Source organism: Falco rusticolus, chromosome 10 (assembly GCF_015220075.1).
Source record: "Falco rusticolus isolate bFalRus1 chromosome 10, bFalRus1.pri, whole genome shotgun sequence".
Classification (NCBI taxonomy): Eukaryota; Metazoa; Chordata; class Aves; order Falconiformes; family Falconidae; genus Falco; species Falco rusticolus.
Genome location: NC_051196.1, coordinates 18,469,241 through 18,497,135, shown reverse-complemented (window position 1 = coordinate 18,497,135; position 27,895 = coordinate 18,469,241). Strand labels below are relative to the sequence as shown.

The 27,895-nt window shown below is 51.9% G+C and overlaps 1 protein-coding gene across 6 annotated transcripts; it reads left to right on the top strand.

Annotated features, from left to right (window-relative positions):
* The first annotated feature begins 4 nt into the window (after positions 1-4).
* RAB3IL1 (RAB3A interacting protein like 1) lies at positions 5-19,542 on the top strand. 6 transcript variants are annotated; one of them, XM_037401870.1, is made up of 12 exons: positions 9-422; positions 2,952-3,003; positions 5,510-5,744; positions 6,238-6,333; positions 7,897-7,974; positions 8,532-8,747; positions 12,162-12,290; positions 12,393-12,505; positions 13,399-13,422; positions 15,284-15,383; positions 16,404-16,470; positions 16,880-19,542. In XM_037401870.1, exons 1-12 carry the CDS (start codon positions 305-307, stop codon positions 16,960-16,962), a joined length of 1,311 nt encoding a protein of 436 aa, XP_037257767.1. In that variant the 5' UTR covers positions 9-304; the 3' UTR covers positions 16,963-19,542. The 6 variants fall into 6 exon arrangements, with proteins under 6 accessions (XP_037257768.1, XP_037257767.1, XP_037257772.1 ...); XM_037401873.1 differs by lacking the exon at positions 9-422 and adding an exon at positions 1,409-1,538; XM_037401871.1 differs by lacking the exon at positions 13,399-13,422 and having other exon boundaries at positions 5-422.
* Positions 19,543-27,895: the final 8,353 nt, after the last annotated feature.

Here is a 27,895-nt window from a genome sequence, read left to right as displayed (position 1 = left end):
TCCCTGCCAGCCAGGCCTTGGGAGTTAATAAGTACAAAGACTAATTACTTCTGGTGCTGCCGTGCGAAGCTGAAGATCTTTCCCCTCCTCCCAAAAGTTCCCTGAAGATAACAAAGGTTGCAACCATCGACAGAAATCTTTCAAACAATTCGCTCCAAGACTTCAGAGCATGGGGTTGGCCCCTGCTGTCACTGTGGGTCCTGGCCATGAGGCAGGGCAGGGCTGTAGATGACACGGACACCTAGCAGAAGCTGGGACAGAGAATTGCTCCCCATGTGGCATCTGCAGCGGTGCTCTGCAATGGATGGAAGGATCCCCATGGCTAACTTGCCTGCAGCTGAGACCAGGAGGGGAGCTGCCCCGGGGTGCAAAGGCTCGGAGGGGATACCGCTGCCCGGAGGAGAGCCCAGGGCAATGGCAAGGTAGGATGTGATGGGAAATGTGAGGGAAGGACCAATCTGGAAAACAGGGTGACCTGTGAGGGTGGTTCTTGGTCCCATGTCACCAAAATTGCAGTGCTGTCAATGCAGAGGTGGTTGTGGGATCTGCTGTGAGATTGGGGTAACAGCAGGAGTGCTTTGCCTGTTTTGTTCCCAGCAGGCAGATGTGCTCCCAGGGATGGGGACAACGTGCTGTGCACCCCCTGGACAGAGGGGCTCCTGCAGGCACGGGTGGTGATGCAGGAGGGAGAATGGTGTGTTCCCACTGCTTTGCAGAGGATGCAGATCTGGGCAGCCACATGACTGCTCTTATCTGCTGGGAACGCTGCCCTGCTCCCGCAGCCTCCTGGAGACAGCACCTGGGAGGATGAGCTGGCTGAAAACGGGAGCCACAGCATCCAAAGGTCGAAGCTCAGTAACGAGACCGACTGTCTTATTCACGTGAGGGTATGGAAAGCCCAGTGCTTTCCCTGAACCCTGAGTTTAAAGATCCCTGATCCAGTCCTACCACTGCCCCACCACTAATGACCACAGGCCTGTCATCCCCGGGCACGTGGTGGGATCTCAGGATCCTGAGTCGGGAGCCCCGCATCGGGACATGGACGGGTCTGAGGTTTGCATTTGTGCCCTGGGTCTTCCACTGGGCTTGCAAACTCTTCCGTGGAATCCCAGCTCTGGGAACGGCCCTGGATCTTTACTGGAGGGGAGGCTGGCGGGATCCCCGGTGGGATCTCCTGCTGGGGCAGGCGCAGCTCAAGGGAAAGCACGAGGTGGCGGAGGAAGCCGCTGCACCTGGTGGCTCAGGGGACGGGACACCCGCCCCGGTGGGGCTGCCGGACCCCCGCGCCCCCCCGCTGCCCGCTGCCGGCCCCGCCGCTCCCCCCGGCCCCGCCGCCGCGCGCAGGCGCGCCCCCTGCCGCACGAGCCGCGCCGGGATCACGTGGTGCCCCGCGGCCCCCCCACCCCCCCGGCGGCGGGAGCGCGTCCCTCAGGCGGGGCCGCAGCGCCGGGCTCGGCTCCGGCTCTGGCCATGGGGGCGGCGGGCGCTGCCCCGCCGTGAGTAGCGGCGCCGCCGGTGGGACCCAGCATGCGGCGCGGGTAGGTCCGGGACCCCGCGGGCGGGGGGCGCTGCGGGCTGGCGGGGGGAGGCCGGGCCTACCCCTCCCGGCAGGCAGGGCCGGGACCGGCGGGGCGGGGGGCCGGTACGCGGCGTGTCGAGCTGCCTGCGGCCGAGGCTCGGGGCGGGACCGGGACCGGGACCGGGGGGGCCCTGGGGCGGGAGGGCACGGCGGGGGGCACCGGCCGCTGCGGTAACGCGGCGCCGTGGGTTTGCCGGAGGCGCGGGGGTGGCGGGGCTGCGGGACCCCCGGGGGAGAGCGGGCGCCGCTGCGCAGGACCGGGGGGACCGGGGGGACCCCCGGCTCTTCCGACGGGAAATACCCGCGTGGGATCAGCGCTGCAGGAGCGTGGGGCCCGCTGGAGAAAGTGCGGAGCCTGCACATTTTTTTGCTTTTTCGACAGAAAGCAACTTCAGAACCTTCTGAGCTTTGGTGCTTTTTTTTATATTTTATTTTATTTTCCCCCTTGTTTAAGTTTGCGTTTCCCCTGTCAGTGTGGGACCTTTGGGGTACAGCAGGTTTTTCCGGGAAGGACGGCCACCAGTCAGACCAGCAAGTGCCTGCGGTGGGGCTTTGGTCCCTGAGGGTGTTTTCCAAGCCCCCGGCTGGATGCTGGAGATGGGGCTGGGCTGGGCAGGAGCCCCCGCAGCCCGGGATCCCGGGGGGATCCCGGGGAGATCCCGTGTGCACGGCGTGGCGGGTGTGCTGCTGCGTCCTGGAAGATGGGAGGATTTTTCAGGAGAGGAATTTAGGTCCCTTGGCATGACGGAGTGTGGGTGGCACTGTTTTGTTCCTCCGTGTCCTCCCGCTTTCTTCCACAGCGCGTGGAAATACACTGGGATACCTGTCTCCCAAGACAAACAACTTTCATCTGAGAACATGAGAGTTATAAAGAAACAATGCTGTGTTTTTCTTCCTGTTATTTATGGGTTACGCTGGCTGTCACACTAGTTTAGTGGACTGGTGAAATGGCCCTTTTCCTTGCTGCTTTTCTTTTTTTATTTTTTTTTTTTCCCACTAGCTGCTTGGGTTTGACTCTAGCTGTTGCTCTATGCTCTGATTTTTGTTTCGCTCTGCTCACCGAAGCTGGAGCTGCTGGGACTGGCTGGATCCCTCCTGGCATGCTTGCTGTCTAATGCAGGAGTACCTGGAGGGAGGTGCTCTCTGCAGCTTACCGTCATCTCAAAAGTCCACAGCAGGGAGGGCTTCCGCTGTGCCACCTGTGAAACGGTTTAACTGTTGAACAGACCTCTCTGTTTGGCATGCTTCACATGCCCCATGGCAAATCCATTGCAGAGAACCTCCCCTGAAGTCTGGGATGAATCGGTCTCGTTAAGTCTGCACCTTTCTTTAACGGGTAATTCTCTTGCTTGATCCTTCTCCCCTTCCATAGTGTTTGGAGCCTTTGGAGACCTCCTCATCCTGTTAGCGATGTCACTGTTTAGGTAAGTGATCCGTGTTAGCTAGTCTTGACCTTTCTAAACAGTTTTGTTTCTTCTGTGCAGTTCTGCCTTGCCCCTGATCAACCCAACGGGCCAACAGAGCAGCCTGACTGGATGCAGCAGGCACTGTACGCTCTGGACACCACGTAGTTCACACTTGCTCTCTCGCACCTCACACTGTAGATGCCTGCCAGCCCCGGAGTTCCGTTTGTGGCTCCCTCAGTCAGGTGTATCCCTCCATGTCTGTGCATATTGCTTTTTGTCACGCAGTGCCACGTGCTGAATAGCTCAGGGTACTCTTTGCTTGGAGGCATTGTCTGTCCTTTTTCCTCTGGCCAAAACTAATTTCCTTTTCTTGCCCTTTCCCCAACACACCCTTTTATGTTATTTTCCACACTTCCAAATGTAGTAGTATCACCAGGGTGAGCCTCCTTTTCTAGATCTTCCCAGTGAATGTTCAGTAAAACCAGGGGAAGACAATGGGTGCTAGTTAGTTTCTGTCCTTTCCTGCCTCCTTAGCACTGCTGTGTGACCGTCCTTCTGGTGCTTTCACTTGTTTTTGTTCAACAAAGAGGTCAACAAAATCTGTGATACCCACTTCATGCCTGCCTCCCACAGTTCTGTAGTCCAAATACTGTCCAGTTGGCGTGGAATGGCAGCAGGGGTGATCCTGTGCTCCCTCCTGTCTTCTGAGGGTTCAGAGAGTTTTCCCCGTGTGCTTTTCCACATGCTTTCTTGTGGCACCTGAGCTGCATTAGCTGGTAGCTGCTGCTGCTTTCCTTCTTTGGAAGATGACTATGGACAACTGTTGTCCTGAATAGCTTGAAGTGGGGGCAGGATGGGCAGAAAGGGAACAATTTGAGTAGGAAAGGTGGTAGCACCATGCTGCTGCCAGGGGACATAGCCTAGGAGGAAAAAGGCCTGTCAGTACTCGGGTTCATGGTTTGACTGCCTTTTGTGTTGAGATGGGGGTGAACAAGGCTCAGTTGAGCTGCACGTGGCTGAGGAGATAAGCCCAGTATGGGACTGAAGTCAGAGCGAGGGGGAAGAGTGTGGCCTGGCTGGAATACAGGAGGTAGGGCAAATTCAAGAGAGGAAAATACAGAGACTGGGAGGAGGGAAGAAGAGAATGTGAACCTAAGCAAAAGAAGGTGATCGTTTCTCTGCAGGAGAAAGTAGTGGGCAGGAAGCGGTAGCCAGGAGCTGTTGGTGCTGTGCATGGAGGACAGCACCACAGCTCAGCTGAAGCTTGTGATCTGGAGATAACTGGCAGCAGGTTAATCTGTCTTGCAGCGTGTGTGTGTCCTGCTGAGTGGCTGGACATGATAGAAAGCTTCCATGTGTGAGAGGCTTGGTCGTGCTCCCGCTGACTTCAAATGGCAAGTGACCACGTGAGGACAGTTCAGTGCATGAAGAAGGGGCGATGCACATGCTCTAGGCAACGCTATGATTGTCGTGCCCTGTCACGCAGACACTCAAGCCTACGTGTTCCTCTCAAAAGACCCCAGCAGCTGCAAAGCGTACTAAATTCATCAGCCTCTTCCAGGGTCTCTGTTAGTCTGCTGACAGCTGACAAAGTCCTACTGAGCACTGGGGAACAGCGTCCTGGGTGGCTCTTCTGGTCTCCTCTTTCTAGGACATCTGTACTTGCCAGCCACTGGAACTAAAAAACAGGGCTTCGTCTCAGCTCAATGGAAATACACTGTCAGACAGCTCTGTGGAGGACTTTGGTGGGAAACCAGTAGGTTAAAAATGGATCCTTCCCCTCTGAAGCAGAGTTGGGGGAGAGGAAGGCTGGATTGGTGGTGGAGGGGATTAGGATCTGTAGATTGCTGGGGAATGGGACAGCTGTACTTGCTTTTTCTTGCTACTCTCCTTCAGTTGGGGAAGCAGTGTCTCTGAACTTAGGTCTACTGGGTGTAAACTGGAGTCCTAAACAAGCCAGCTGCAGTCTGTTTCTCTCTGAAAGCAGGTGAGCATGAAGTTCCTGGAGCAGCTGTCCATAGTTCTGCTTTATCCTGAGTTAATAGTGTTTGGGACGTGCTGGTTGAGAAGGGTTAAAAAAAATAAAAACCCAATCAGAAGTTACTAATAGCATTGCTTTGCCTACTAAGTTTTGTGTGTCCAGAATTGTCTGTGAGGGAGTACTCGCTGTTGAGAAACCAGCCCTTAAAAGGAGCGCAGGCTGGGCGTCTCAACCTGGATTTGGTGTTATTCTTAAAGATCCCAGGATAGGAGTGGAGATTTCCCCCAAGGTTTTTATTTTGAACGGTCACCTCCTCTCCTGTTGCTGGAAACAGTTCATGCCAAAAGGGTGAAGCACTTCAGCAGGAAGGCAGTGCCTGTGTGCAGAGTGAAGGGGCTGGTGCAGCTGCTGCTGCCCTCTTCGTACGCTGTCACCCTCCTTGCCTTCCTTCAGTGCCTGTCGGAGGCTGCAGGTGGGTGTATTGTGTTGGAGGAAGGCTGGAATTAGCCACATGTAAAGTTTCACTGTGCTGGTACCCCACAGCCAGGCCAGTTTTGAGGAAGACAGTCAGAAGCAACCAGCTGTGGGACACTGGAAGCCACTAATGCCATCCAAAGGCAGCAAGGAGGAGCCAGAGGCCGGGTGGCAGGATGCTGGAGGTGTGGATGAGACCCAGTCCACTGAGCAGCTCAATGTGTCGCGTCTACGCAGCTCCTCGGTGGAGATCCGCGAAAAGGGGTCTGAATTCCTGAAGGAAGAGCTGCACAAAGCGCAGAAGGTAAGGCCCAGAGTTTGTGAGAACACTCGAGGATGGTAGCACAGATTTGAGCAGCGAGGGTTTTCCTAGAGGTGATGCCAAGGGGAGCAGGGTCTGAATGTGGCTGCGATGCAGTCTGGAGCAGGCAGAAGAAGAGAGGTTTGGTTGAGGGGTCCATAAAGTGCTTTGGACAAGACATCAGTCGGTAGGCTGACCCAAAGCCTCTATGCTGACATCCAAATTAGTCCTGGAAACCTGCTGCAGAAAGCAGCTTGAGGCAGGCAGTGCTTGCTATGGAGTCTCCTTGGAAATGGCACATGAGCAGTTCCAGCCTGAAAAGCCTGCTGCAACTTGTGGAGGGATGCCTTTGGTCGCACAGAGTGTGCTATGGAGCTTAGTTACAGCAGTCTTGGGCCTGTGGTGGGGAGGAAGGATTGTGGTAGACAGGTGGGGGCAGGCGTCAGCACTGCTGGGGCCCACCGTGAGCTCACACGTCCCTCCATTTCCTCAACAGGAGCTGAAGCTGAAGGACAAAGAATGCGAGAGATTGTCAAAAGTCAGAGAGCAACTGGAGCAGGAACTAGAGGAGTTAACAGCTAGCCTATTTGAAGTACCACCCTCTTCCTTTTCCCATCATTTCTTAAGCTAAGCTTATGTCCAACTCCTTTAAGACAATCTTTCCCTGAACTTCCATCCATCTCCTCCCACAGTTTCCTCCTTTCCTCTGTTGTTCTTTCCCACTTGGAGAAGCAGAGCTGGGCAGTGCTGCAGGCAGAGCCTCAAGGCAGAGGGGCATGTAGCTGCTCCTGGGGAGCATTTGCATGCATTTCTTTCCCCTTCTAGCAGCTGTGGGGTGGCATAAAGAGCACAGTAGTTCTGGGTCTGTACATCTGATAGCCAAAACAGATGGGGGGGGGGGTGCCTGTAGCTGGAGCTAAGCATAGCTCCCTGTCCCTCTCCTGTGCCTGCTCTGGAGTCTGGACAGCAGCCGCTGTGTAATACAGATGATTCCCTGGCTCGTGTCAGCCCTCGCTGGGAGTGGGAACAAGCAGGGTGTCCTCATATACTCTGCTGCAGTGTGTTCAGAAGGCCTGTTGGTTGTTTCTTTTGTAACTTAACTCTTGCCAAGCTCTATCCTGGCAAAATCCCATTTACTAGCAGCTCTAATGTCTGGATCTGACTGGGCAGTGAGGAAAGCCAGAGCCTATCTGTACCCTTGAAACACAGGCTGGTGCTGTGTGTGAGGGCCAAAAGAGCATCCCTCTCCTGGAGATAACGGCTGCCTGGGCTCAGGGTGAACTTAAAAGATAACGTAGCTGAGGGCCATCCCCTTCCTTTGGTGGCCTTGGACAGACCGCTTCTAGGCAGTGGCTGAAGGGATGCCCCAGCTGAGATTCGCACTGCTCCCCCCCTCCTGTGGAAAAAGCTTTTAAGCTAGCCTCTGCCGTGTGTTCCCACGTGAGCTACAGCTCCTGCTGCGTTGCAGCCATGCCCTGAGCAGTGAGGGTGGCTGCTCCGCCAGGGAAGTGGGAGCAAAGTGCGATAACAAGCCCGGCAAGAGCAGTGACCTTGCCAGTGAGGAGCCAAGACATGGAGCGGCCAGTCTGGATCAGGATCAGTGCCACAGATGGCATTCAGGGACAGAAAACAGCCCAGTGACCAGACAGCAAGTCTACAGTGACAGTGCAGGCCTGAGGTCAAGTCAGGAAGCCAAGCGAGTGAGTCTGAGGCAAGGTCAGTCGCAGAGGGGTTGGATGGGGTGCAGATGCAGGTGCTGCACAGCTGTGATGTCACGTGTGTGGGTGCTAGTGCTAAAGCCTCAGCTTTAAAGCAATTCCCAAGGGCGAGGAAGGGCAGGCCCCAGCTTTTAGCTTTCGTCACAGCAGCCCGTATCAGTGAAAGAGATGACCTTGGACTCAGCCAGCTAAACTCTTTAATTTAGCCAGCTACACTCCTAGAAGGAGCAGGCACTCCAGGCTCTGGCACTGAGCCTGCTCTGGGAAATTCTGGGGGCAGGTTCTTCACAGCTGACTGAGTAAAACCCTCAAATGTGGCAGTGGTGTCTGTCCCTCTGCTTGCTTGCCCAGAGCCTGCGATGCGGCAGAGCTTTGGCCTGCCCTGGTGGCTTTATGAATTGGGCTTGCAGCAGAGACTAAAATTCTCTCTGGTCCAGGAAGCGCACAAGATGGTGAGAGAAGCAAACACTAAACAGGCGGCGTCAGAGAAGCAGCTGAGGGAGGCACGGGGGAAGGTGAGAACTGCACTCTCTGGGACTTGATCTCTGTGCTAGGTCGGTGCTGTCCCTGCCCAGCCCGGCCGTGGTGCTGCTTGGTGGCTGGAGGGGAGTAAAGTGCTGCATCTCGGTCTCTCTGAGATGCTGCTTTTGCTCTGTTTGCTCTCCAGCTCACACTGAGTGAGGGGGAACCACAGAGAAATGATACGCTGTTTGATTGCTGCAGTGGTGGGGAAGGTAGAGCAGGGGGCTGGGTGGTGGGAATTTCCTGGCAAGGCTGCTGCTCAGCTGGTTCCTTCTTGAGGACAGAAGTTTCTTCTGGGTTATTAGGTCTGAAGAGAGCCTGGGGCAAAATACACTCAAACTGAGGAGCACAGGGATGGGTTCCCAAACAGCTGCTGCTGAGCCCTGTGTAAAATTTTGGGTGGTGGTGGGCATTTGGGATAATGGGGTGAAGGCTTCATGTCTTTGTGGGCTCGTAGCTGGTTCCCTGTGGCTTTAGCATTTGGTGGGGTGCAGCAAGCTCAAGCTCAGCAGTGCTGGAAGTGCAGTTGACTCTTGCCTTCTCTCCTCAGATCGACATGCTGCAGGCAGAGGTAACGGCTCTGAAGACGCTGGTGATCACATCTACACCTTCCTCTCCAAACCGGGAGCTGCACCCTCAGCTCCAGAGCCCTTCCAAAGCTGTCTTCAGGAAGGGCCACGGGCGAAATAAAAGCACCAGCAGTGCAATGGTCTCGGCTGCCAGCCAGAACGTGACTCCAGAGCCAGTCAGTCATGAGCGCAGAGAGGTGGGTGAGGGCCACTCGCTGCCACTGTGCTGGGGGAGCCCTGCGGCTTCTGACTCGGGCTTCCTGGAGAGCTTTGTGGTTTCAGTGTTGGGAAAAGCTGTTTGTGCAGAATGTGGCTTGTTCCCTAAATTTGTGCTGAGACAGGCTCTGGAGGGTTTCCGTTTGCAGAGATTTCCTCTTCTGGGAAGGATGTTAAAGGCTGCGTCAGGACAGCTGCTAGAGGAAGCAGCTGAGGGATGGGATCCCTGGAAGGCACAGACAGATCTGGGAGTGGATATGTCAGGAGTTGCTGAGCAGAAGTCAGTCATTTGCTGCATCTTGGCAGCTGAGTCCACTACCTGTTCTGGCATGATTTGTGGTTGTTTCTTCTCTCTGCCTAGTTTGGCTTGGACACCAGGACACCTCCATCAACTTGTAGTCTCTGTCACTTGTTCTCTGTTCTTGGGCATGTCACTGTTCTTCCTCTTCTTTGCAGAGCCTGTATTCAATTAATTATATTTAATTCCGTCCTCACTGGAAGGAACTGGGGAAAGAAGTGCACAAAGCGTTTGTGAATAGCTTTTAAACAAACTCTGTTTAATTCCCTTTGGAGATCCTTTAATAGTCCCCCCCCTGCCGTGACCATGGGTGTAAGTGACGCTCCTTCTGGCTAACAGGACCTTTCCTCCTGGGAACTTTCCACTAGCCACATGTACACAGCTGTCTGGGGAGCAGAAAGGAGGCAGCTTATGGCACTGGGTCAGGAAGAATGAAAATGGGTGAGAATATGGTGGGGTAATAGTGATTATTTTGGGAGCCGCAGCCTCTGTCATGAAGAATTGGTGAGGGAACATGAAGGCACCTGGTCACTTGGCTTGAGTGAGAACGTCTGCAGAAGGGCCACTCGTGAAATTAATCCTCTTGCCAAACAGGACCGTGCTGGCAACACTAGTAACATTTGCTTTTGGCAGTGGATTCAGTGACTGTGCCTTGTCAGCTTCTGCGCAGTGCTCTTGTGCTGGAGTTTAGATGAAATGCTTTGGGCAACAGTGGCTGTAGCCATTGCCCTGAGGCAGCAATAGCAACAAGAGATGAAGATCTTTAACTCTGTTCACAGGCAGAGAGGAAAAGGCTATGTCAGAAGGGAAGCCAAAGGAAAAAATCAGTTCAGTAACTGTGAAGGCCTGTTGCACTGATCTCTCGTGGTCAAGCAGATAACAGGCCAGATACACTGGAAGCCGGAGTCAAATGCAGTCAGCTAGAATCTGCTTGAGGGCTGAGAAGAAAAAGGTTTTAATCTTTTTAAGGGCTTGTGACCTCTCCCAGTGCTAACCATTCCTCCAGTCAAAGCAGAGGAGCTCCAAACCGAATGGCCAGTTCGGTGAACCACTGGCAGAAGTTGCCCTCTGCCTCTGGTAAGCAGAGATAACTTTTACCTACTGGGTAGTTCATTTTGCTGTTCTTGGCTCAGTCTCGACAAAGCTTATGTTGGCGACCTTTAAAGAAATGCTGGCTCTTGTAAGCAACTTGCTTCTTGGATATTGGGACCTGTCATTTCTTCTTGCAGGCAACTTCCATGTAGTGCAGATATCCTGGGGTTTAAAATCCCAGGTCTGCAGCTTCCAAAGTGACTGATAATTTTATGTATCGAGGATGGGGTGGTTTTTAGTGAACTTGTTAGTTTCTGTCTCTCGAATTCCTCAGTGGCCTATGTGAGAGGTGATAAAAGGGAACCTGGCGTTCAGAGAGTTGGTGCTTGGTGCTGTATGGAAAAGATGTGCCCGGTCTTAAAATAGGCCTAAGAATGACAGAATTTCTGTTGCCTTTTTGCACGTCAGCCTGAGGTCAGAAGTGTGGCTTGTGGCCCTGTGATGTCTTGAGCAGCATGCTTCGTTCCCTGGAAGGGAGGACTTGAGCCTTTCTTTGTAACTTCTGTTTTGTCTCATGTTTTTTACCTCCCTTTCTTGCCTTTCTAAAGCTTTTCCTTCACTGTCTGTCTCTTCCTCTGCCCTCCAAGTCTGGGTTACCCGCTCTCCTCTCTCTGCTCCTTTGTATCATCCCCGGGAAGGCTATCCACCTCACCTACGAACCAGGCTGGCAAGTCCTGGGGGCAGATGCTTCCTCCTCCTTGCGGCAGGTAACCTGGGGACAGGTGGGACCCATTACCTCTCACACTTCCAGCCTTTCAGTTCTAGCTTCCTTTTATGCTAATGTCCTTTTTTTTTTCCTTCTTTTTTTTTTTCCTTTGTTTTTGTTTTTCCATCTTATGGCTCTGAAGCTGTCTCCTGGTACCAGGTGAGCAGTCTCCATATCGCAGAGGGAGCGTTCTAGAACCCAGACTTTTTCAGCTCTGTTCATTCACTCATGTTCTTTGTGTTGCTGAGCAGTTTCTTTAGTTTGTTTTTCCTTTCAGCAGCTTTAACAGGATTTGCTGACCTTTTATGTAGGCAGCAATTTGTTTATTCTCTGAAGATGTGTTTGTGCATAACTTAGGGTGAAAGGATTAAGGTGCCCTGTCAGTTGGGTTGGTGGTTCGGCTAATGATCCGTCTGGGGTTTAAATGTCAGGTCCCAGAGAGCCTCCAGGACTGACGTATTTTCAGCCAGACAGGGATGGCCGGGGGCAGCCTTCATGCTGGTTCAGGGGGTGGGAGCAAGCTCTGTCCTGGGTCCCGTGCTGCTGAGCAGTGATAACACTTGCGAGCCCAGCTGTAAAAGGCAATGAACAGACATTAGAATGAGGAAAGCTATTCCTACTCCTTGAGTTCCCTTTGGGAGACCTCCTTTCCTACACTTGGCTTGCCTCTGCGAGCCTGTATGGCTGCCCAGTGTTCCCATTAACTTCTACGACTCCCCTGACCCCAGAGTTCTGGGCTTGGAGTGGTCTTTAAAGGGCTGGCGTACCCTGTGAGCTCATACTTGGGCTCACTGAGTGTAGTCCTGCTGATGGCTGTTAATTAAATAGCTTTTACCAATTCATCCTTTTCTGCAGTAATCCTTTTCTTCCAGAAGGGTTCTGCCTCCTGTGCCCTGGGTGCATTGGCACTGTGCTTTGCCCTTCAGCTGCTCTCGTCATTCATGCTGTGGGCTGAGTGGGCACTTGGTCTGTTTGGTGGTTGTGTGATGGCTTTCCTGCAGCGGAGGTGCTGCCCTGTCCTGGAGGAAGATGGGATAGGGAGGTGCCTGCAGGTTTCTGGCAGAATAAGCCCAGTATGGCTGTGTCAGTCTGGTGCTGAACGACTGATGGGCGAGAGATGAACGGTCCCCAGAGCAAGCCACCTTCCCTCAGACATTTCTGTGATGTCTGAGCCCTTCCCGATACCAAAGCAAATGTTTTGTATTTAGGTTACCTGCATAGTAACAGATACCTTCTGATACGGTACCTCTCCCTCCACCTACCTTCCCTCTTCCCGCCCCTCTTGGACACTTTCTGCAGGTCGACTCCATTTTATTTGCTGAGTTCCAGGCCTGGAAGGAATCTCCAACCTTGGATAAATCCTGCTCCTTCCTGGACAGAATTTACCGTGAAGATGTAGGACCTTGCCTGGACTTCACGAAGCAGGAGGTGAGTGCTGGAAAAGGAGGACCAAGACTCTGTAGTCTGGCAGCACCTTTACGGAGGTGACCTTTGCACATCTGTATCTGCACTTGTTTCTTTTTGCTGCAGCTGTCGGAGCTGGTGCGCGTGGCTGTGGAGCAGAACACCCTCACCATTGAGCCGGTTGCTTCCCAGACATTGCCTGTGGTGAACGTGTCAGCAGAGGAGTGTGGTGGGCCAAAGTAAGGAACTGTGCTTGTGCTCCCTTGTCCTCTCCTTGCTGCTGGTCTTTTTGTACCATCTGGTGGAGTTTGGCCAGGCCTCGCTCAGTCAGCTGAGGTGAGCGATTCAAAGGGCTCAGCGGAGTGTTCTCCTAGCCTCCAACCAGTGGTAGTTTAGCTCGACTCTTTGCATGACAAGGGGAATTATCTCTGCTTAGCTGATGCACTGTAGCTGGCTGTTTTGGGGAATAACCTAGTGATGCGTTAGTGCCCTTGGCTTGGAAGAGGATTTGGGTTTTTTTTCTCCCCCGTAAGGCAGCAATTCGTTTAATGTTCTCTGAAGGTGTGTTTGTGCATAACTTAGGGTGAAAGGATTGAGTCAGAGCTGCATTATCTCATGTTCTTGCATCTTGTGGTGAGGTTTGAGCTCACCTTGCACTCCTGACCTTGCTGGTACATCAGGCAGGTTTGAGCCTCGGTCAGAAGAGATCTGCTCTTGCTGCGTTCATCTTCCCCACCTAATGCTGTAACCTTGCCATCAAAATTGGGGCTATGTTTGCTGCAGAGCTTGTGTGACTGTATCGGATGTGACAGACAACTTGAGATTGCCTCAAAGAATAGGAGCACTAGCAAGAGTAACATGATATTCCGGATGAAATTAGGGGATTTTATTCAGCTATTGCATTTACGTTTGGTCAGGGCTCTTGGTCTTTGTTCCGTCCAGCAGAGCACCTCCTAAGCGAAGGTGTTCTTGTAACAGTAAATGCTGCTTGTGTGCAGGTTTCCTACTTTTTATCTCAGGCAAATTATTCCATGAGTATGTGTCAGGTCCATTCCAAGAACAACCCATCCTGTGTTTATCTTTACTGGTTTCCTTTTGATTTTTTTTTTTTTTTTTTTTTGTGTCTTCACAGTGGGTTCCGGTCACAAATTGTAACGTAAGTGTTTATTTTTTAGTTAGTGATCAAAGATCTCTAATCCATTAACAAGTTACTAACTTAGTGCGATTTAGCAGCTTTGAGGCCAGAGCTGAACTAAGCTAACTTTTTAACCCTGTTCAATTTCCACCCAAGCAGGATGGGCAGGAATTTTGCTATTAACAATAAAGGACCCAAGAGTTGCTTGTTCCCCTTTGTTTCCCAGATGCAAAACACTGATTTTTAAGGCAACTTTGGACGTGCTGTGGACCAGAAAGGAGAAAGTTGGGGTCCCTGCCCAAGCTGGGACCTACCAGACCTACTGGTCTGTACCCTACTGTACAGACTTTAGTGCAACAGTTGGAGGAGCCTGGACAGGCAGGGACCGAGTTGGTTGCTGTGTGACATTGCCTGTACATCATCAGAGCAAAATGCTGGCCAGGTGCTTAGGACAGCAGACTTTCATGATGGCATGCACAGCAAAATGCCCCTGGGGTGTGTAGAGTGCTGGAGGGCAGGTGCCTAAATGCTGTGATTTAGGTTACTTCCAGCTACAGCTGTGACAGCTGGGGTTACGGCGAGTGGGACCAGCCGAGCCAAGGGTGACCAACAGGAGGCACTTTGCCAGTCTGCTGCAATGCTCAAACATAGGGCCTCTTAAAATGTCTTGTTTACAGAGTTATTGGTCATCTTGCACCTTCTGAGAATTTAATCTCCTTAAGTTGTGTTAGTATTTGGTCAATGACTGCTGCTCGTGGCCTCTGAATGTTTACAGCCCGCGCTTCCACCCTTAGCTAGGATTTGCCTTGGCAGCAGTGGAAAGCAAGCACAGAGACATGCTCAGCCCTCTGAAACATCTGCCTCCTGCGTGCTGTCATCTTGCATGGCCCACAGAGCAGTGTTTTGTGTCTGGGGAGTGATGTCCCTCTTCCCACTATGCAGGCACTAAGTCTCTGGGGAACGTGGTGATGACTAGGCATCAGAAAATTCTGCTTTACTGCTTTAAGTGGTGATGAAGGAAGGGCAACTGGCTGGTGCTGGGAACAGTTTGTCCCGCAAATAACGGAAGGAAATGTCAAAAAAAAAAAATCAGCACCCTTGCTGATTACATCTTTTGGTGGTCTCCCTGGGGAGCTGAGCTGTCTTGAAAAGACTATTTTCTTCACTTGGTCTGCAGTCTTACAGTTGTGAAGCTGAGCTTCTTCCCTGTCTACACAAGAAGGGATCGGCTTGTTCTTAGGAGCTGCAGGACTTACCCAAATTCCGCTGAAGTCAGTACAAAGTTACTCCATGTGGCTTCAACTAGAGTAGCTTTGATCAGACTCAAATTAATTAATAGGAGCCTAGCATAAAGGCTGCAGTGTGGCTTGTTTTCAGTCCTCAGCATGAGCAAATTCTGCTCAAATGCTGGATTTACCTGTTTTGAGACCAGGTTTAGTCCCCAGCCAGCATGTTTGCATCCCATCAGGAAAGCAGATACACCTGAGCAGAAGTTCTTCAGCAAAATCCTTGCCTGGAACATGGAGGAGATGTGCTGAGACCAGATGACATTCGTTACACTCTGCTTCAGCCTCACCTCTTTAATTTCTGTGGTTTTGTGTTGGGCTGTCTGCCTGGAAAAGGGTACAGCCTTGGTTTGCTTTGGCATGGAATAATTAATGGTTCCAGATATTTAGTCTAAGGTCTCCTAAATTTGCTGTTTATGGAATCTTTCTGGGAGCAAAAGGCTCGTGCCAGCCATGGTTTCTTCAGCTTCATGGTGACTGACTCAGGTCTGGCTTCTGAGCTCCCACTTGGGGATAGTCTTGAGGTTGGTGAGTTGCTGTGCTCTGCTGTGCCACTGGTTTGTTGAAGGCTGAAGTGTTTTTTCCTTTGCCTGCAGGAAATGTGCTCTGAGTGGCCTTCCCAGGACCTGCAAGCACCGCATCATGCTGGGAGATTCTGGGAATTACTACTACATTTCACCATCCTGCAGGGCCAGGGTGAGTCCTTCACCTTCCCAGGGTGCCTCAACCCTCCAAAATTGTTCCAAGCCCTGAGATGGAGGAGCTCTTGAGGGTCAGCCCTCAAACTGATGAAGACCTGTGGGGCTTGAGTTTGTTCCTGAGGTTGCGGTGGCTCTTGGTCAGTGACTAGGGTACAGGTCTGCAGCCCTGCCTCATGCTCCAGTGCTCTGCCTCCTGTCCCTTCAGGCAACTGTCTTCAGGCTGTTCGCTTTCCATGGTTTGATTCAGTACAAGGCTTCGATTGTTTTGCTTTATTATTATTTTTTTTAGTTCTCCTTTGTAGAACACAGTAATTTTCTACTTTTCAAATGCTGGCCCTTGTTACTGTTCCAGTACAGATCAGTGACTCAAATAGTTATGAGAACAAGCTGTCCTTTCTTTGGAGGGAAGGGAGAAGGTGAATGATTTGTTAATGTTGCTGGTGGGGCTCTAATTCAATGGAGTATTTTAGAAGTTTATTCTTTCCTGAGCTGCATATCAGAAGAGCTGATCCTACAGCATGTGACTATTTCTGAGATAAAAAGTTGGTTTTATGCATGGACTTAAGTTGACTAATTTTTGTCACTTGCACCCAAGTACCCTGATGTGTCGTGAACACTCCTACCTCCCTGCACATACGCTTCCTGCACAAACCTTTAACTCCAAAGATTTTCATTTAGTCAGCAAACAGTGCTCTTTGAAGGAAGATCATGGACTTTGCTGCCATATTTAGTGATTACTTATGTCTCAAATGTGTAGTAGACTGGAGTTCTTCCACAGTGTGTCATATGGACAGCGTGGTGTCTTGGGATGGGATTGCAGCTGTCCAGAATTTTGATTATTTTTTTTTATAAACCAGCTTTCTTCCTATCTCTTTCCATCTGATGGTATGTGGTACTATTTCTCAGGTGCTCAACACCAAGAGGTCTCCTGCTGGATGCTATGCAAGCCTCTTGACAGGCAAAGCAGTTCTGTAACTGACTTGTTTTGTTTTGTTTTCCCCCCTCTCTCCCTCAGATCACAGCTGTGTGCAACTTCTTCACATACATTCGCTATATCCAGCAGGGCTTGGTGAGGCAGGACGGTAAGAGGGGACAGTAACGGGCTGTGGTGGGGCTGCCTTCTGTGGGCCCCTGGGAGGGGTTAAGAGGTCCTATTCAGTGTCACAAGAATGAGGCCAGCTTGGGGTACCCTGAACTCCCTGAGTTATTGAGAAACAACTAAATGACAAAAGAAAGGCATGGGCGGGAGGAATAGATGCGTCTATTCTTTGCTGGGAGCTTTGTCCTGGGGTGGTGCTGGTAGGGGGTGACCTGATGGGCCTGTCCTGCTGGACCCTCCAGCACATCTGCTTCCCTCACTTGGGGGTGACCCTGGCTGGGCTGCACTGGGAACACAGCATAGGATGCGGTGGTGTCCAGCTCTGCCTTGCTTACTGATTTTTTGGTGGTTTTTTTCTTCCTGCTCTTCCCCACACCCGTTTTGCTTTACAGTGGAGCTCATGTACTGGGAGGTCATGCGGCTCCGGAGGGAGATGTCTCTGGCCAAACTTGGGTTTTATCCCAGTGAGATGTAAGCAGTGGCCTGAGCACGGAAGGAAGCTGCTCCCGTATGAATGGCTTGTCAAACGTGGTCTGCCAGACAGATGAACGCAGCACCTCTCCTGCCATGGGCCTTACTCCTTCCCCACCCTCCTTCTGCCTGAAGCTGATCAAGGAGCAAGAAGCACAAGTTCCACCTTCAGCTGTCCCGCTTCTTCAACTGTGACTGGAATGCAGCTGCCAAGCTACCTGCTCGGAGCTGGGCTGGCCCCGGCTGCTCCGTGGTGGCTGTCTATAGACTGTCCTCTATGGAGTCTCCTATATGCAGTGTATATCCATTTTTTTTTTTTTTTTTTTAAACTTTTGTTTTTATATGCAGTCTGCTTTGGCGTAGTCTGAGGCCAGCCCTGTGCAGGGCAGGAGTCCTGGACCTTCTTTGTAAGCAAGCCTTTCAGGACAGATGCTGGCTGTCTGTCCATCTGTTCCACTCGTTCTTTGGGGTGGAAGGTGCTGTGCCCAGCCGTGCGCCTGCTGACCACTTCCCCCCCTAACAGCCCTGCAAATGCCAGCAGCACGCAATAATCTTATGGAGAGCCGTGAACAATCTGTTTCAAAGGACTTCCTTGCTCCTTTTAAAGGAGCCTGCAAGAAAAGCTTTCTGCCAACCGAGTCACAAAGAGGGATTTGTTTCCGCTTTTAGCTTGCGATTTGGCACGGGGTGATCCAGGCAGGGGGAACAGCCGGAGCAGAGGCCAGAGCCGTGCACCTGGGGCCTTGGGCAGAAGAAAGCGAGCAGGGCAACTGCATTGCTCACAGTTGGCCGCAGCCTGGCTGCAGTCGGTGCAGGATGTGCTCTCCTGGTCTGGAGAATCCACTGCAGTTGTCACAGATGCAGACCTTGACGGGTGGTGCCCTGTGACAGTCCTTGGCGCAGAGGTCGCCCATGGTGCTCTTAGATACGAGCCTTACCCACAGACATGCCTCGGAGCTGTTCCTGCTCTGAGGGAGCTTTGCGCAGTGCTGTTCCCACCGTTTAGATAGAAACCATGGTCCCAGGCTGGGTTCTTCATGTCTCCAGAAGTAGCATGCCCAGCTGGGCAGTGGCCCAGAGATTTCCTCCCCAGTATTGCATCAGACCTAGAGATGCGTGTCCGCTGGAAAACCCAGCTTCTGGGCTACCCTCCCTGGTGAGGAAATCTGAGCCATGTCTGCGTGCGTGAGGGATGTAGCTGCGGTCCCTGTGTGCCCCTCTGTGCTGGGAGGGATGTTGCCAAAGCTGTTGGCACACTGAGGCCCGCTACAGCTTGAGCTTGGACCCAGGCTTGTCTGCACAGAGCTGTGTTAAAGCCATGACAGTGTTTTGTAGCCAGTTTAGCCTTTTTTGCAGTGACTCTGGAATTGGCTTAGCCACCGCCCACCCTGGGGTTTTCATCTCATGTGGTGTTTCTGCACTCTTGACTGGCACGTCACCCAGTCCCTCTGCCTTCATCATAACTCACCTTAGCACGTTAGTGCCCAGAAACCAGATCACCATCCTCAGCTCCATGAATTTTCATCCTCTCCCGAGAGATGCTACAGTAGGAACTCTGTCTTCAGTGGAAGAAAAATAACTGAGCTGCTGCGTCCAGGGGAGGGAGGAATAGACAGGGAAGGCAGAAGTTTTGGCTTGGATTCTGATGCGAGGACAGCTTCACAACAGATACGAGAAAACCTTCCTGCAGAAGACACCCGTGAGCACAAGCTTTCCTGTCACTGAGCACACTCGCAGTATGCTGCTGAGTTGCTCCTCAGGGTACTCCTTTCCTTAGAGCTATGCTGGCAGATGGTGGTGTGTGCCAAGGCTTAGTAGCTATGTGAAACTGGAGCTGACACCCCCAGAGCTGGGAGAGCACGTTCCTGGCAATACATACTAGCTCTGAATCCACCTGCAGCTCAAAGGGCTGACCTCCAGGTCCCTGCTAACACCCCACTTCTGCTTTTGCTTCCTGCAGCTGAGTGACCCAGCTCATGCTGCCCACCCTAGCTAGGTGGCTGTGTACGTCTGCTGCTCTTCACCAAAGGGATGTGTTTCAAATGTGGAGTAAAAGCCTGGAAAAAAACATCTCTGGGTAAGAGTCTGGCAGGGTCTTGAGCTAGTGGTGAGCCTGCCTCTCTTATGGTGGTGTCTGCAGACTTGTGGCAATTTGACGTCAGCTTTTCCAGAGAAGAAAACAGAAATGGCTTCCCCCAGCTGCAGATTTCAGCTCGGGTAAATTCTATCCCTGGCAGCTTTTCGTACATGTTCTCCCTGGCCTTTTGATCTCTCCATGTCCTGTGCCATTAGCTGCTACATTGCACAACAGGCGTGGCTGCGTTGCAGCACTGGGAATGAGATGATCTCCCTATGTAGGAGATGCTTTGGTTTGTGGGATTTCCCCCTCCCCCCAGTGTCACTTTGTAAAGCACTTTGAGATGAAAGGAACTAGAGAAATGCATTGTATAAGGTGGTCTTACATTTGAAACAAAGCAGAACAATTTGTAAGTTAATACAAAGTCACTCCGTTAACAGCGGGATGGTTGCACCCTGCTCTTTCATAAAGGAAAATAAACATTTGCTATTAACCTCTTTAAAAAAAGTCTGGTTGCAGTTCTAGGGTTGGGTTGGTTGGGGCACGTGTGCTCGGTAGCCAAGAGAAGAGTCGCGTCTGGCTGGTGTTGTGCTTTGTGCTTCTCTTGCCGCCGTGAGGCCCAAGGGACTGGGGTTTTAATGCTTTTCTTCACTCTGCTCCCGATGCCCCTGTAGCTGGCTGTGCCCGGGCTTCACCAAGGGACTAAGTGATAGTATTTTGGTAGCAACCAGTGGTTTTGTACAGGTATTTCTTCACAGAACGGTTGCATTGGAAGGGACCTTAAGGATCATCTAGTCCACTCCCCCTGCCAGGGGCAGGGACACCCCCCACCAGCCCAGGCTGCTCCCAGCCCCGTCCAGCCTGGCCCTGAGCACTGCCAGGGATGGGGCACCCACAGCTGCTCTGGGCAGCCTGGGCCAGTGTCTCACCACCCTCACGGGGGACACTTGTGACAAGGCCACTGTGGTTCTTGCTAAGGGACACTAAGGTCTCAGCCTGCTCAGCTGTGGTCTGCTTCAGCTGAGTGGCTTGGAGCATTCCGTGGATGTGCTGACTGTCGCAGAGGGTGGTTAACTCGAGGAGGTTCTTCCTTGGGGAACTGAGCCATCTCCTGCTTTTCCTGTAGGCAGGAGGAGGCAGAACTGTGGTGGGAACTTTTTGGAAACTGCCATTCCCAGCAGACCCGTGTGTAGAGTGAATGTCTCTCCTCCCTGGAGACTGGACCATGGGCTCCTTCAGCAGCTCTTCCCTGGCTGCACGGGGGCCTGGGGCTTTGGGCAGGAGCTGGTGAGTGTGCGCTGTAGTGGCACCGGGGCCTGAGCTTGCTCCTGCTGTTCAGGTAATTCCCCTGCTTTTAGCTGCAACTTGACTTGGAAAAAGTTGTCTTTTCTTGTCCAAAGGTAGATCCAGCTGCTGCAGTCTCTTTCTCATGCTTTATAGGATTGTGGCTGGGTTCCCTGGGCTCCAGCCCATATGCAGCTCTCCGTGCCGCAGCAGAGGTGAGCGCAAGGGAGAGATGCCCGTGGGCTGCAGGCACACACTGTGCCTGCCCTGCAGCAGCAGCTCCAGACTCTTCAGGCTGGGAAGTTGGGTTGCTCTGGTTTCACTAAAATCATCTGCTCCTCTCCTGCGTTCAGGTGTGGGCATTAACATGGAAGATTTCTTGTCATCATCTTTTAGTGATGGCAGTGGAGGGAAAAAGCCAAACATCAAAGGCTTTTGGGAAACGAAGCAGAAGTACAGCCGGAACAGCAAAAGGCATTAGACCTCATGGTGATGATGGGTCTGGGAACTGGGGCCACCCTTTCCACCGAGGGTAAACTTGCACAAGGATGAGTAAGAGAAAGACCACCTCCAGGGAACTGTGTCTCTGGGTGAGGCTGGGAGGGTGCCCAGCACTGAGGGTCTCCCCACCACAGGGCAGCAAACCACTGAACCCCCACGGGCTTCCTCTGGATTTGTGCTTGATGCGAGGGTGGTTGTGCCTGAGCCGCTTTTCCTGTTGTGTGCAACGCAGAGACCCAGTCGCCAGTGCCTGCTGTGGCAGAGTGACAGAAACATCACCATGACCTGCTCCACACTGTGTCTAGAGCCAGGAGCTGGATGGATGGATGGATGGGGGCTTCGAGGAGGAGGTAGCAGGCAGCCCCCGAGCCAACAGCAGGTAGGATGCAGGGATCAGAGGGGCTGTCCTCCTGCCAGGCTCAAAGCTGTGCCTTTGTGTCCCTGCCCTGATGGTCTGGAGTGGGCTGCTGGCTGCGCTCAGGTGGCTGAAGCACATCTGGAGTGCTGTGCCCAGTGCTGGGCCCCCAGTTCCAGAGAGACAGGGAGCTACTGGGGATGGGGCAGCAGAAGCTGTGGGGATGATGAGGGGATGGAGCATCTCCCTGATGAGGAAAGGCTGGAGAGCTGGGGCTGCTCAGCCCAGAGGAGAGAAGACCGAGGGGCTCTGATCAATGCCTACAGACACCTTAAGGGCGAGTGCCAGCAGGACGGGGCCAGGCTCTTTTCAGCGGTGCCCAGCGACGGGCCAAGGGGCAACGGGCACCAACGGCAACACGGCAACTTCCATCTGCATGTGAGGAGGAACTTCTCTGCCTCGGGGGTGGCAGAGCCCTGGGCCAGGCTGCCCAGAGAGGCCGAGGGGTCTCCTTCTCTGGAGACGTTGGAACCCGCCTGGACGCGGCTCTGTGCAGCCTGCTCTAGGGGAGCTGCTTCAGCAGGGGGGTGGGCTGGGTGACCCCCAGGGGTCCCTTCCAGCCCTGACCATGCTGTGACTCTGTGACTGTAAAATTGCTCTCTGCTTTTCAGCTCCCCAGCTGCCGGCATTAAGCAGCTATGTTTTGAATTGAGAGCTAAATGCAGAAAAGGATATAATTTTGTTTTGGGGTTTGTTTTTTTAGGATCCTACAGAGTCTGTATTAAAAGTTATGACAAGGATCTTCCTCGCAGCGAGTTCGGCCCTCCCCGTGCAGTACGGGCAGGCAGCCGCGAGAGGGCACCGCAGACCGGGCAGGGACGGTCCCCCCTCGCTCTCCGCCCTGCCAGGATGGAGCATCTCCAGGGTCCTGCATGGCTTCTGCCCCTGCCTCTGTGAAGCCATCACACCTGCTGGCCTGTCTTCTGCAGCCTCTTGGCAGGTGTATTTCTGCAGCCTTCCTCTGCTGCTGGCAAGGGGAACCGGTGCGAGGTGGTTGCAACGGGACCGTAAGTCTGTGATGTGGGAAGGAACGGAAGGCTTTGGTTTCAGGGGTTCTTAGTTAAGCCTGAGGGATGTTGCAAAGCAGTGAGGATGGCCAGGTGAAGGACTGTGAATATTTTGCTATGTCTGGGTCTTTAGGTGTGATGTCCTCATTAGCGTCAGTAGGGATTGCTGCTCAGAAGCTCGTCTGACCCATGAGGTTGGCTCCTAAGCTTATAGAATCATAGACTCATTTAAGTTGGAAAAGACCTTTAAGATCATCATGTCCAACCATAAGCTCAGGACTGCCAGGTCCACCACTAAACCATGCCTCTAAGCACCACCTCTACATATTTTTTGAGCACTTCCAGGGATGGTGATTCCACCACCTCCTTGGGCAGAAGACATCTGTCCCTTATCCCCATCTGCCCACGTCTTCCACCAGCGCTTTCCTGCTGTTTTCCCTCTGAGAAATTAACCATGGTCCAGCTGCCAGACCCTCTCCGTGTCCTTTGGACAGAGTCTCTGGGTTCTCTTGTATATGCTGCTCTGTGAACAGCATTTCTCCTTGCACCCGTTTGTCCCATGGTATAGGGCCTGCCTGCCTGTCCTGGGCCAAAAAAGAAACTTCAAAGGGATGGCAGTTCAAACACCTGCCTTCATAGATGTGGCTGACTTGCTTGAAGGACAATGAGCAAAACCATTGGAGAGCATTTTGTTTCCTTCCTCTCTCCCTCCTGAATGTTTTTTCCCTGCCATAAAGCACAAAGGTGGTTTTATGTCACATCTGGAGTTCCGTGTCCATAAATCAGCCTTTGTGTGATCCCCCTTGCTCTGTAAGCAGAAATGATCTTGTGTGTGTGTGTGTGTGTGTGAGACCTTGACCTCTTCTTGGAGCTGATGAGAGAAAGGGCAAGTGGGAGCGGGCTGCCTGTTTGCCCTGGACATGCTCTAGTAACTGTAGGACCGGAGAAAGCTGTGCTGTGGGGGACAGTGGTCCTCAGGTGTCCCTGTGACAACTCACGCAGAGAGGCTTGGCCAGCTTGAGTAATGATGTTTTATAGTAGTACTAGGGATATATAGATGCACCAGGGCAAATGTACACATAGCATGGCAGTATGTCCATTGGGCCACCAGCGCCTTCGGCAGCAGCCTCTGAGGTTTGTTAGTATTGTCAATAAGCAAATTTGTGGGATGCGAGGCATTTTGGTACGGCACCAAAACCTGAGTAGCCTGGCAGTTACAGCAAAAGGACCAGAGATCTTCCTGTGGTGTTTTTTTTTCCTGCACCAGTTCAAGCGTAGATTATCCTCGGGGGTATCAGTTTAGCCACTTGTCTTGGAGCTTCATTTTCCCCATCTGCCAAACGGGGAGATGATTAGTTTCCACCATGAAGTGGATATCTGGGGGCCACCATGTAGGACAGCTGCTATCTAGAGCTCTCACAGGAGTGGTCAGAGATGTGTGTGTATGCTTCGTAAGTTCGCTCTGCTTGTATGTGGGGCTGTGAGCGTTTGTGCCTATATCCACGGCGGGGAGGGATAAGGGTCTGCGGGTCCAGCGTGAGGCACCTTGACCTGGACTGCAAAGGAGCTTGGGTTTGGGAGAGAAAAGGGGTGTTTTGTATCTCTGATGGAGGTTACTGTTGCGCACAATGAGGTCCTTTTTGGTACTTAGATGTCAATATGTATTTAAGAATCTAGGAGACCTTGAATGGCAAGAAGAGAGAAACTAGGATAAGAGACCTAGAAATCTGGTTGCTCATGGCAGTTGCCTGGATCTGCTGGTTTTGTTGTTTACCTGCCTTCGAAGTCACTCAGGGTTTGCCCGGGGCTGTAAATCAGCCTGTCTGCACAGTCGGTCAGTCTGTCCCCACACGTGCAGAGAGATGTATGTTTCCAGGAGCCAACAAATGAAAGATTTCCTGTTTGCTTCAGGTACAGTCAAGGAGAATGGAGAAGATAAGCAGGTGGCCTCAAAGAAGTCAGCTATTTCAAAGCTTTCATGATGACTAGTAACTTTTCTTTAGGACGAATCTATCAAACCAGTGAGGATTACTGCAGAATAGGCAGCGCTGTATCAGCTGTGGGGAAATTCCAGTAGTTTAGAACACTTGGGGAGCATGGCCCTGCTGGGAAGAAGTCAGTGTCCTGGCACAACTCTAAACGTGCACATGGCACTGAGGGCTGGGGCTGGTCAGCTCTGCCAAGGCAACACGTTCCTTATAGGAGCAATCCCTGTGGTGCCACTGGTGCTGGAAGCCAAGAGGTTGGTTTTGCTGTTTATCGTGTCAATATTTCTGTTTGTGCGAGGGCTATTGGGCTGAGCTGGAAGGCTGAATTCAGCCAGCCTGTTCAGATGGACTTTGTGCTGGTTTACATAGCAATTGGCAGGATCATCAGAAGCCAGAATAGGCCCCCATTGCATTAATTTCCATTTGCAAGAGATAAACTGGTTAGCAAGATGCCTTCTAGCCCTGCTTGCTCTGCGGCTGTAATGGTTCCGATTTTGTTCAGCAGTGAAATAGAATTGTTGAATCGCTTACATTGGAAAAGACATTTAAGATCATTGGGTCCAACCATAAACCTAACATTGCCAAGCCCACTGCTGAGCCATGTCCCTAAGTGCCACATCTCCATGTCTGGATGGTGTCTCAGCCCATCCCATCAACTGATCCCAGTCCTGGGATGGTGACTCAACCACTTCGCCGGGCAGCCTGTTCCAGTGCTCGATAGCCAAGGTACAGTTCCTCTTGCTGGGTCAGGCAGAAGGCTGAATTGTGCCACTATCTACTCTGTGGTGAGGTCAAGCGGACAGGACTCAGTGGACACCGAGGTCCCTTCCAGAAGGGCTGGTGTGTGTCACAGGGAACTGCGGTAAAGCAGTTGCAAAGCCTGTGCACCACGGAGCTTGGCTAAGCTTCAGCATCCTTGTCATAGCAGGTCTCCAAAGAGACCAACCCCTCCTGCTTATCAAGTAATAGTATATCCTATTTTATATATATATATATACACACAAGCGTGGCAGAAGGCATTGAGGTGAACAGGGAAAGCTTTACACAGGGCATTTAGAGGGCAAGAGGGGGAATGTGAAAGGAGGTGAAATCAGAGAGAAGCAGCAAGACCGAGTGGTGTATTCCCGTGGGGAGAACGTGTGCTGGATTGCTGGTGTGGTGGGAGCTGGTAGGAGAGGTCCCAGCCCAGTATGATTGCACCGGTGAGATGGCAGGGACGCAGCGTGCAACCTGAAGAAGGAGAAGTGACAGAGCTCATTTGGGGGTGGATTAGAAGGGAAGGAGGGTGCAGAGAAAATGAGACTAGTTTTCTAGTCTAGTTGTGGGCTGGATGCGAGGGGAGGAAGGGTGAAGCTGAGCTGACAGCGATGCCTTGGCTCAGGAGATGTGCAGGCACTAGCTCGTATGATGGAGCAGAGAGGCGGAAGGGAAGGTTTGGGGAGGAATAGGTAATTCTCAGCTTTCTTTTGGACAGGTTGAACTTGAAATTATTCCCCTTGTAGGAGAAGATATTAGACTGGGTTAAAGCTGTCTGTGCGGCAGTAGCAAGCCCCAGACCAGCTCCCCACGGGACTGTCTTGCGGAGCAGAGCTGTGAAGAGGAAGCTGCAGGAGAGGCTGAAGACGGTCCCTAGAAAGCTTTGCAGTGACAACTCCAGCACTCGTTCTGTGCTACTTAAAGAGCTGTCAGGGGCATTCACGTGGGCAGACAGAACCTGACGAGCTTTATAACTTGAGGTACAATTCCAGAGGCTTTGTTAGTGTTTCCTATTTACGCTTCCACTTGAGTTCTGGGACTGCAGGTTTTCATCTGGCAGATGTAGATGTGGTATTGGCTCAAGGACGGCTCTTTGCCCTTAATTACTCTGGCTCATTGTGCTAATTCTGCTCTGTTAATCACCTTAGAGTCACTTTAAGATGCCTTATGCCAATGGACATGTATGTTAATCACAGTTGAAGGACACCCTTGCTCTTTCTGTATCAGAATTGCAGCTGAGGCTGGAAGAGGTGGCTTGTCCGTTGATTTTGATGACCTTCCCCTTTGGCAGGCCACATGCTGAACGCCAGCTGGCAAACCTGATAAGGAATGAAACACTAATCTAACTTCCAGTCAAACTGAGGACAGTCAGTGAACTTGACAAATAATGTTTCGGGGGGGTTGCAGCAGTGTTTCATGGTCCCATGAGTGGATGACAAGAGTGCTTTTGGGTAGATGAAGTGCTGGGACCACCCAAAAATCCTTGAGAGTTCTGGCTTTCACTAAGCCTAAAGACTCTTCCACTTCTACACTAGGTCCAGGAACGGGGTGGGACATGAGGACCAAATCTTGTTCATCTAGCACTGAAAGGATGTGCACGTGCCTGAGAAAAGACCTCATGTTTAACCCCCTGTTTTGGTCGTCTTCCCACTCCCCTGTTCTCCTGCGTAGATCATTGCATAGCCATGCATTTAGTAATACTTCACTCCTGCTTTGCAAAGGGACTGCTGGTGTGAACGAATTTAGACACATCAGACATTACGAGAACCTGTTTAAAATCTTCAGTGGCTTTGTGAAGACTTGGGAGTTTCCCTGGGATTCATACTCGTCCCATTGTTTTGGCTTGGGCTGGTGCTGCTGGGTCTGTGGCTGAGTGATGGGATAAAACCGAACTCCTTTGCAGCAGACGGTGCTTTCATTTCATGTGCAATGCCCATATCACAGGATGTTTGCACAGAGGGAAGAAAACTCTGGAGGTGATTTAGCCCTACTCCCTGCTTGTAGCTGGGGTACATTTGAGTTAGGTCAGGCTGGTCAGTGCCTTATCCAACTGAGTTTTGAAAACCCAGAAGTAATTTTGCTGTTGTCACAGCAGTGTCACTAGCTTCTCTTCGTTATGCAAAGCCTAACTTTACACATTCAAAATACACAAACACCTTAAACCTCCTTGCTGCAGCACGACCACTACCACAGCCTGACTTGTCTCTGTCTTAACAACGCATCTGTGAGAGCCTTTCTGAAATGTGGGCACATTTACAAAATATTTCCAGAGAGACTTTGAAAATTGTCCCTTTCTGTTCAGAGACTGTTACAGAGACATTGCAGAAAGGAAACTGCTGCTGAATCTCGATCTGTCGTTTTGTGTGTGATTTGTTTGCACATCACAGAGCAGATGGAGGCAACACATCATTGCTTTTTGTTTGTGGATTTTCAGTTATGCAGACAGAAATGTTCCTAGAGCCCTAGAGTGGTTTGGGTTGGAAGGGACCCTAAAGATGATCTAGTTCCTGACTTGCCCAAGGTGAGAGGCAGAATCTCATGCTGCAACGTTCAAGCCCAGACATTTTGTTAATAGGCAAATTGTTGTTTTTTTGCAGAAATGTGAAAGGAGTCATGAAGCTGGAATGCTGCGACGAGCACTGTAGTGTTAAAGTTGTTTTGGTGATGCCTTGCCCTCTAGTGATGTTGGATTGCATTTTGGTTACATACCTTTACTAAATCTGAGGTTTAATTTTAGTGCTTTGTGAGCTTCAGCATGATCAGGAGATGAGCATGAGGAAGGGATGGGAATTGGCATTGGCAGCAGCACTTTCATTTGTGTTCGCACTGTATTTCCACCCCGCCCTGGGTGACGGTGAAGAACAGTGTTTGCTGCTTAGGTCCGTTCAGGGGCATGAGTACAGCCTCAA